The sequence below is a fragment of the Neomonachus schauinslandi genome, chromosome 4, assembly GCF_002201575.2.
Source record: "Neomonachus schauinslandi chromosome 4, ASM220157v2, whole genome shotgun sequence".
Taxonomy (NCBI): domain Eukaryota; kingdom Metazoa; phylum Chordata; class Mammalia; order Carnivora; family Phocidae; genus Neomonachus; species Neomonachus schauinslandi.
Window position 1 is genome coordinate 186591978 of NC_058406.1, and position 9251 is coordinate 186601228.

Genomic DNA, 9251 nt, shown 5'->3' on the forward strand with positions numbered 1-9251 from the left:
TGGGGCTGCTCGTGGCGTCGCTGGTCGTGGCGCTCGCCTACTTCGCGCTGCTGGACGGTTGGTACCTGGTGCGCGTGCCGTGCGCCGTGCTGCGCGCGCGCCTGCTGCAACCGCGCGTCCGCGACCTGCTGGCCGAGCAACGCTACGCGGGCCGCGTGCTGCCCTCGGACCTGGACCTGCTGCTACACATGAACAACGCGCGCTACTTGCGCGAGGCCGACGTGGCGCGCGTGGCGCACCTGGCCCGCTGCGGGGTCCTGGGGGCGCTGCGCGCGCTCGGGGCCCGCGCCGTGCTGGCCGCCTCGTGTGCGCGCTATCGTCGCTCGCTGCGCCTGTTCGAGCCCTTCGAGGTGCGCACCCGCCTGCTGGGCTGGGACGACCGCGCCTTTTACGTGGAGGCGCGCTTCGTCAGCCTGCGCGATGGCTTCGTGTGCGCGCTACTGCGCTCCCGCCAGCACGTGCTGGGCACCTCGCCGGAGCGCGTCGTGCAACACCTGTGCAAGCGCCAGGTGAGCACCCTCTACCCCCCCCACACACACACACACACCCCCCCGGCCCGGGTGCACGCCCCCCGCCCAGGGCCCTCAGGGCTCCTGGTCTCTGCCCCCTCCCCTAGGGAAGGCCAGCCGCCTGTGCCTCCTTGGGGTGCCCCTGTCCCTCTGAGTACCACTCCAGCCCTTTCCTTTGGATCCAGGGCCTCCCTTCACTAAAGCCCATTCTTCCCGGGAGCTTCCAGGGTCCCCGAATCAACTCCTCATGCACATTCTTAGCATGCTTCCCTCCCGTGGCGGCTTAACCTTGCCCCTCCGGACTCCATGCCATACCCTCCAGCCCTTCCGGACTCCGTGCCATACCCTCCATTCCCTCCGGACTCCATGCCACACCCTCCACCGTTCCCAGTACAGGGAACCCCAGACCTCATCCCTCCCAGGAGTCTGAGTCCTGGTGCGGCTGTGTGGCTTGGAGTGTGGAGCCACTTTCTCAGGTCCTTGGTTCTGAATATGAGGGATGGTGTCAGTAAGAGGAGGCTACTGGGAATTCCCAAGGACCTGAGGACACCCACCCCTCCCCCTGCCCTTTTCACACAGCTTGGCTCACCGTCCCCTGGGTTTGGGGTGGGGAGATTGAGCCCCAGAGAGCTGCAAGCTTTTCTGCCTTTGCTAGTTGGAGAGAGTACCTGAGTGCCTGCGTGGGGCCGAAGGACCCTCCCCAGGGCCTGCTCCTTCCAGCACAGCCTGCTACTGCAGCCTGGCAACAGGGGCCCTGGGGACAAGCTAGGGCACTACCACGGTGATGCTTTCCAGGGCAGGCTCCAGCCTAAGGCAGGTTCCCAAAACTTTGCCTGGAGCCTCCATGCCAAAGCCAGGGCCTGCCCCAACCCCTAGGTGCCCTAAACCAGGACGCTACCCTCTCTGGCTTTGCACAGGTGCCTCCTGAGCAAGGAGGGACACAAGCTCACCTTAATTGTGAGACGCCAGCCTTTCCCCCATATCAGAGGTGGGGAAACTGAGGCTCAGGCAATGGGAACTGCCCAAGGCTGTACCATGGGCCATGGGCACAGCTCCCTGGTTTTTGTCTCTGTCTCTGAACACCCCCAAAGGTCCTGGATGTCCCCCATGCCGTAGGGACAGAGATGCTTTATGTGTCCCTTCATGTGGACATGTCTTGGGCCATGGAGGCTTTTATTTGAGGGACTGAGAGCTGGAACTAAAAGACAGAGGGAGCCTTTCCTGCAAGAGAGGGTGCCAGGCGGCCAGTGTGGGCTGGAAGGGGCTTTGGAGAGAGCCGGTAGCCCCGCTCAGCAGGCATACCCTGAGGACGCCTGGCCACGGATGGGAGGGCCAGGGCGTGGCCCGGAGGGGCCCGGGTGCCTGGCCTAGCCCAGCCCCTGGGTCAGGGAAAGCCCCAGACGGAGTCTCGGGTTTAGTGCAGGGCAATCTGAGTCTAGTGTCCAGGGATGCTACGTGCTGAGACTAGGGTGGCCTTGGGGCGAGAGCCGGCCTACGGCTGATCACTACGGCTGGCTGGGAGGAGAGTGCTCCCGAAAGCCTGGCCCGGATGCTGAGCAGAGCTCCCCTGTCTGCAGGGAAGGCCAGGGCTGTGGCTCTGAGCCCTTCTGCCCCTGCTTCTCCCCTTGCTCCTGAGAACACCCGCAGCCCATCTGCAGGGCCTCTGACCTCTCAGGCCGGACCCCGCATCTTGCCTGCCTCCCCATCACAAAATGGTGGCGGAGTGTGCAGCAAGGCCGTGGTGTGGCTGAGCAGGCAGGGGTGGGGATGCGGTAGACAGGCCCAGGGCTGCGGGGCCCGCGTCTCCCAATCCACTCAAGAGAAGAGAGGCTCCGGGCAAGCCCCTGTCCAGCACTTTGCCAGCAGAGGCGCTCTGACAGCCGCCCCCCGCCCCCTGCCCCCCCTCCGCCCCTCCACCCCTCCACTCCCCAGCTCCAGACTCCTGAAGCCCTCTAGGCCTCCCCTCTCCTGTCACCCCTCTCCAACCAGCTGGCCTCAGAGGCTCTTGCCTGGGTTCTGGGGACACACAGAGGGCTCAGGTGTGGCCCTGTTGGGGAGACAGGGCTGGTGAAGGAGGATGGGGACTTGAGCGCTGGCACGGGGGCAGTGCAGGCGCTGAGGGCCTCGGGGAGGGTGCCTGGAAGAGGAGGAAGAGGGAACAGCGTGAGCAGAGGCCCGGAGGTGTGAAGGCAGCACTCTGGCGCCGCACCCCTCCTTGCGCCCCTGCTCGTCGTCATTAGTAGTGGTGTGGATGGTAATGTTACCATCTCCCCCTGCAGGTGGAGGCCCCTGAGCTACCAGAAGACCTGCGGCACTGGGTGGCCTACAACGAGGCCAGCAGTCAGCTGCTCAGGGCTGAGAGCGGGCTCAGTGACCTCGTCAAGGACCAGTGAGCACCGCGCCCTGCCCGCCGGCCTCACCCTGGGGGCCCCTGCCCTCCCTTCCGGGCCTGCGGGGGCAGAGAGTGCAGAATGGGCCCGCCGGGCTGGGCTGTCCCCCAGCTGCGGTGGCCTGCTGCCAGGCGGGCTCAGCCCAGCCCCCTCCCCACGCTCAGGCCCTCCCTCCACCAGCCAGTTATCGACGCCCCTCCCCCCCACGCTGGGTACCGGCCGGCCGGGGTGGGGGGGTGGGTGGGGGGAGACACGCACACACACAGATGCCCTGACCCAGCTCTGCCCTCCGGGTGGAGGTGATGAGGAAAGTGGGAGGCCCAGGGCCCTCAGTGTGTGGGCTCTGGGGGGCTGGGGGTTGGGCTCCAGCCTGCAGATGAAGCCACGCTCCCGCAGCCTCAAGTCAGGAGAGTGCTTGGACCAGAGGGGCCAGCCAAAGCCACCCTGAGCCCCAGAGCCTGGAGTCTGATGGAGCTGCAGGGGTGAGGCCAGCAGTCCTGGGGGCAGGGCTGCGGCCTGACTCGGGCCTGATGAGGAGCTGTGAAGGGTCAGAACAGCATGTCGAGGCAGATCCCTGTGGCTGTGCGTGGGGGAGAGGCAGGCCCAGGCCGACTGACCGGAGGGCGCGGGGGTTCCCCTGGGGTGGTGGTGAGCTTCCCGTCCTAGCTGGGGCCTGCTGCTGAGGAGGGAGCGGAGCAGACAGTGGGATTCTGCCTGGGTGCCCTCTGCACCTTGCCCTCGCTTGTCTGCACCCCGGGTGCTCCTAGGGCTGCGCTCTATGACTGTGGGTAGGACCCCACCGTCTCTGGGCCTACAGCACCTCAGGTGTGTGCCCTCCTCCTGGGGTCGTCCTCAACATGTCCCCTACTGGTGACTCTCCCCTTCCAATGCTGAGGGGCTGCCTTGCTCCCTGGGCTGGGGCGGGGGAAGGCTCTTCTGGGCTTTGCCTGAGTGGCTCCCTGATGGGGTCACCAGGCTGCTGGGACACCTGCTCAGTCGTCTGCTCCTGCCTAATTGCTTGCCTTCCGGCTAGGGAGGCCTGGAGAGAAGCAGAAACTGGCCCAGACGGCAAGGCAGGGGTGGGCAGAGCAGGGAGCCTTAGCTCCCTGGCTGGCTGGAGACACAGGGGTCAAAGCCCTGGGGGTGGGATCACTGCTTGCTCCCGCATGTGGCTGCCCAGGACGAGGTGGCCACCCACCTGTGCCCCCGGCAGCCTGTGGTGTGGGCCAGAGCCGTGGAGCCCCGGAACCGCCTCTTTCACCCTGTCGGGCGCCCCTCCTCCCACTAGAGCTAGGAGCACAGCAACGCCCCGATCCCTTGCCTGCCCCCCAGGCCAATGTCTGCCTTACAGCGCAATGGGAAAGCTGCAATGTTTCTGTTTTATTTAAAGAAAGCCCAAGATTAAAGAGTTTTTAACGTCTGTGTGCTGGGGGAAGTCCTCATTTGTCAAGGCCTGGCCCCCCAGGGAAGCAGTGGGCCACTCACGGCTCTGTGTTCCCGCATGGGGGGCTGTCTAGGCTTCTCAGGTTCCTGTGAACTTAGCGACCCGGTAGGCAGGGCAAGACTTGCTCCCATTTCACAGAACATGGGACCAAGGCCAGAAAGGATTTGCCCCAAGCCCCTTGTAGGCCTTGCTGCTCTCCTTGTCCCCAGCCCCTGGGCCTTGCTGCCCAATCTGTGGGTGGCTGGTGTCCGTTTCTGGTTTAGTCTCAGGATCCAGTCCCAGGATCCTCCAGAGGAGTTGGGGAGGTTAGGCCTCAGACTGGGATTACGGGGGTGAGGTTGTGGGGTGGCAGGTGGGGCAAAGGTCAGTGGGCCGTAATGGGCTTGGGGGTGGGGTCAGCATAGGGGCTATTCTGCAAGCCCCTCAAAGGAGGTAGGAGGTGGGGTTGCCTGGACATAAGGCAGGGGGCTGATGGCATGGGCCACGTTGTGCTCTGACCACCTGCTCAGGAGGGCCTGGCTCTGCAGGCCTGGAAAAGAACGGGCAGCTGGAAAAGTTGGATTCGCAGCAGGCATTCAGTGATGGGGTAGTGATGTGGCCTGGCTGAGGTCGCGTTGCAGGCCCGTGGTCTGCAGCCAGGGAAGTGGGCTGAAGCCTCACTCTGCCCACCTCCTAGGCAGGCCCGGGCACCCTGGGCTGGCCATGCTGGGCCTCGCACCTGCCCTGAGCAGCCAGCCCCCGGCCTGCAGGGGCGCTTGGGTATCTTCGTGGAGTATCTGTCTCTTCGCCTAAGAGGTGTTCATGCAGGTCCTGGGGGGCACATACAGGCAATGGGGGAGCTTGGAGATCACTGCAGCTGTCAGACAGGGACAGATTCCCCAGAGGGACTGGGGACAGGAAATGGTGTGCACACAGCAGGTCTGGGTCCCAGCAGGTGCATTGAGTGGTGGTGGCCAGTTGGCACCCTAGAGCAGGGCAGGAGCTGGGGGGGCAGGACAGGGCTGGGGGTCTATAGGAGGTGTTCAGGACGGTCAGGGGCATCTGGGCTGAATGTCGCTGTGTCCCAGGGGCACTGCAGTTTCTCTGTCCACTCAAGGGAGGCACACCCCAGCCAGGTGGGAGCAGGGGGAGGGGAGGCTCTCTCGCTCTTTCTGTTTGGAGGCGGTCCAGCCACAGAGGGGAGGAGGGTCTTGCTGACTAGGGCACAGTGGGGTTCAAGCAGCCTCCGCCATCCGCCTGTGGATGGCCTCCCGTCCTTCTGCGTTCTCTGTGACCCCACGAGCCAACTCCTCCATCCTAAGGCCCCAGGTGCCCCTGCCAGTGTGAGCACCCCCGGTCTGCACTGCGGCCACCCCAGGGCCAGCCCCCCAAGGCCCAGTCTGTGGCCTCCCCAGCTCCTGAGGGGGACACGGGCTGTGCAGGGCTGGGAGGTGTTCTCAGGCCTGCAGACGTCAGGGGCTCTCCTCGGGCTCTTCAAGGTGGCAGCTCCTGCCCTGGGAGCGCCCGGCAGCCGGCGCTCAGGTGGTGATGGGCAGGGGCGCCCTCTGTTGGCCGTGCCGATGCTGTGCGGAGGCCCCGCAGGTGCATGGGGCCCCTCCACCTGTTTTCCCCGGGAATGGGGAGGCTGCCGAGCGTCCTACCGGCCCACCCCCTCTGCATCCTGGAAAAGCTCAAAGGCAATGCCCTTGTTGCCCACTGGAAGCTGAAGCCAAGAGCTGCAGTGTGATACTGCTCAGTCCCCACGTCTGAGGTGGTGGCCCTGGCCCTTGCCTCCAAATCCAGGGCCCAGTAGAGGTTCTCTGGAAGGCCGGCCATATGCAGAACCTGGAAAGCGCCCAGCCCAGAGGGCACTGGTGGGCATTGGGGCCTGGAGCGGGGCAGTGGTATGCTGCCAGCGTGCCCGGTGCGGCTCCTGCCCTCCACCTCCCTCCAGGGCTGCAGAGCCAGGTCACGACCAGGGCCAGCTGGGGAGCCTCGTGAGGGGAAAGCAGGAGCCTGAGGTTCAGCCCCCTGGGGCCACTGCTGCCCGTCTGCTGCCTGGGAGTGCTGCTGCTGGCCCAGGGGGCACAGAGCCCAGCACTGGCCCTTGGTGTCTGGGATGAGCTGGCCTGTCCTTGCACACGGTTCCATGCGCACGGTTTCTTCTCATTTCAGCTGTCCCCAGGGCCAAGGACACGGTAGGCCCCTTGTCAGGGGAGGTGACCGAAGCCCGTGGAGGTGTGCAGGTGTCCACTGGCCCAGATGCGCCCCACCCCACGTGCTCCCGGGGAGACCGGGGCTGGGCGGGCAGGCTGCCTGCATGTCCACGGGCTCCCTTCCCAGCTTCCCCGTGCTGGACCCGTGGAGCCGGACATGCCCACCCTTGACTCCAGCTTCCTTCCCACCTGGGGGACAGGGGGTGGGGTGGGGGCGATGCCTCCGGGGGCTGAGGGGAGACTGGGAGTGGGGCCAGACTTCCCTTAGGTTAAGGAACTGGTCCTGCTCTGAGGTGGCGTGGGACTGGTTTGCAGGAAGCCCGGCCCGGGATGCATTTCTCCCCCGGAGCCTCTGTTTCCCCTTCTGTGAAATGAGTATGAACGGCCCTGGGTGAGAAGGGGGGTCAGGTGTCCCGAATGGGCCTGGCTCAGCCCGGCACTCCTGAAGGCTGGCTCCGTGGGCTCTTGGCACCCAGGAAGGAAGGAGGTCGTCTCTGCCTCGGCTTTATTTATTCTCTGTAAGTGTGGGAGACAGAGAGTGCCCCTGTCAAGGTTCTCGGCCCTTGGGCCCCGTGATTAACCTGAGGCTCAGGGAGCTCATGGAAGCATGTGGCTACGTAGAGATGATCTCCGGTGGGGCCGGGCCCTTCAGGAAAGGAGGCGGCCGAGGAGTGTGGCTCCCAGCGGGGCCAGGGCCCTGGCACCCAGCCTGCTGGCCTGCACGGAGTTGCACAGGTCATGGAAGCAGCAGTAGACGGGGTGGGTGTCCCCCATGCTGTCGGGGTCGGTGGCTATGCAGGAGCTGGAGCAGGAGCGGGTCACCACGGGGCTCTGGTTGAAGGGGTACTCTGCAGGGGTGGGCAAGCGTCAGAGCCTGCTCCTCCCCTGCCCAGTGCCCTCCCCAGCTGCCCCAACCTCCAGGCACTCGGTCCGGCCCTTCCTGACTGACTGCTCCAGTGAGAGCCGGTGACCCCCAGACTAATGGCTGGGCCTGGAAAGTCGTCCATGCTCCTCGCTCCAGGACCCTGCTTGGGTGTGCAGTGCAGCCGTGGGGTGGGGGCCTAGAGCCCCAAGGCTGACGCAGCCCTTGTGCCGCACCCACCCCAGAACCAGTCTGTGGGACCTCCGCCGCTGCCCCCTCCAGCCCCAAGGACCATTTGGGGAAGGTGACCACTGTGGACCCCCCACCCACTGTGGGCTGGACTCACCTGACTCCATCTGCACCACCGTGGTCTTGCAGGCCGTGGCCTCTGGCTTGCAGTGAGAAATGTTCTTGCACAAAGAAATGGTTGTGGGCTGCTCACATGTGAAGCATTTGAAGGCCTCACCTGGGTGAGGGATGGGGCAAACCTCATCACCTGGCCTTGAGACCCATCTTGGAGGCTGGAGCCGAGGCCCTTCTGGTCTAGCCCCTGGGCATACCCCACCTGGAGTGTCTCCCTTCCCATCCCTGCTTGGGGGAGGTAGCTCGCCTCGCTGAGACCCTTCAAGGCCCAGGGCTCTGGCCAGCAGACTGGAGCACTGCATTCCTCCACTGAGCCTTGGTTTTCCTGCCTGGAAAATGGGGCCTTGAAGCCTATCCCGAGCAAAGGCTCTAGGGCCCAGGAGGCTTATTTAGGGCAAGGGAGATGAGCCTAGGGGATGCCCAAGGAGGCGTTCTGCCCAAGCCGCGGAAGGGCCTTCCCCCGCCAAGGAGATGGGCCAAGTGAGGCCTAGAGACATGTCCCTTGCGAGCCACACCGCCGTCCCACTCACCGGCACGCAAGCTGGAGGCTGCGATGAGCAGCAGCGGGAGCACGGCCCTGCACCAGGCCATCTGCCACGCTCAGAAGCCGGGAGGGGCAGAGTCTGGGCCACCTCTGTGGACACTTATACCCTCCCCTCCCTGCAGTGCATGCCAGGGTGGTGGCGGAAGTGGCGTGTGAGTCAGCGGGGTGGCCCGGGGTAGAAGTGGGAGGTAGCGGGCGGGACGGTGGGCAGGCGGGCCGGATCACTCACAGGCCTTCAGGGAGGGGGACCCCCATTGCTCAAGCCTGTGTGGTGCCGGCCCGCACGGACGCCACACGGGCACTGAGCCCCATTGGGCAGGCCCTGGCCTGGACTCAGGCCAGTCTCCTTCACACCGGGTTGTCCTCCCTGACATAGGTGCTCACCAGAGCACAGGCCCGGATGGGGGTCAGGCCAGGTGCAGAGGAGGGTGGGTGCCCGGTGAGGTGTGGGGGTGGTGTGATGTGGGGTGGTATGGGCCCCCCGGGCTACCCTCGGACTGTTGGCTGTGGGGCTCCAGACAGGCCCCGCAGTCACTAGCCCCTTCCCTACAAATGACCTTGAGGCCAAGCCTGAGTTTCCCGGCTTAGGCCCCAGACAACAGGGTTCTGCCCACCCCCCACCTCCCAGTCTGACAGCCTTCTCTGACTTTGTTCACTGCCCACCTCCCACCGCAGGGTTTCCCATGCCCACACCTTTGTCTGTGCTCTGCCTCTCAGTGGACACCATCTCTGGTCTCCCATCCTAGCCTCAAATCTTCCCCATGCTATAAGGCCCAGTCCAGGTGCCCCTCACCCAGAGGCCTCCCTGATGTTCTAGACTCTAGTTTCTCTGTCCTCTGACGGCCTAATGGGTGGATGGGAGGGTGGATGGATGGTTGGATGGGTGGGTGGGTGGGTGAGTGGATGGTTGGATGGATGGGTGGGTGGGTGAGTGGATGGATGGA

The 9251-nt window shown here is 65.1% G+C and overlaps 2 protein-coding genes across 2 annotated transcripts; one reads left to right on the forward strand and one right to left on the reverse strand.

Annotated features, from left to right (window-relative positions):
- Positions 1-2: 2 nt before the first annotated feature.
- Positions 3-2972, forward strand: THEM6 (thioesterase superfamily member 6; the record flags this gene model as incomplete). Its single annotated transcript, XM_021688877.2, has 2 exons — positions 3-509; positions 2789-2972. Coding segments are annotated over 2 exons (621 nt in total), but the record flags the coding sequence as incomplete, so codon positions are not given.
- A 4061-nt stretch (positions 2973-7033) lies between these two features.
- On the reverse strand, positions 7034-8506 carry SLURP1 (secreted LY6/PLAUR domain containing 1). The gene is made up of 3 exons (XM_021688894.1): positions 8294-8506; positions 7747-7866; positions 7034-7386 (listed from the first exon to the last, which is right to left on the reverse strand). Exons 1-3 carry the CDS (start codon positions 8352-8354, stop codon positions 7187-7189), a joined length of 381 nt encoding a protein of 126 aa, XP_021544569.1. The 5' UTR covers positions 8355-8506; the 3' UTR covers positions 7034-7186.
- Between the last annotated feature and the right edge of the window lie 745 nt (positions 8507-9251).

Excerpts from the sequence above, each read along its gene's own strand:
- SLURP1 (XM_021688894.1), bottom strand. The coding sequence starts at position 8,354 with ATGGCCTGGTGCAGGGCCGTGCTCCCGCTGCTGCTCATCGCAGCCTCC. Across the intron at positions 7,867-8,293 it reads AGCCTCCAGCTTGCGTGCCG|GTGAGGCCTTCAAATGCTTC; the intron begins GTGAGTGGGACG and ends TCCCTCACCCAG. Across the intron at positions 7,387-7,746 it reads GGTGGTGCAGATGGAGTCAG|AGTACCCCTTCAACCAGAGC; the intron begins GTGAGTCCAGCC and ends CCACCCCTGCAG.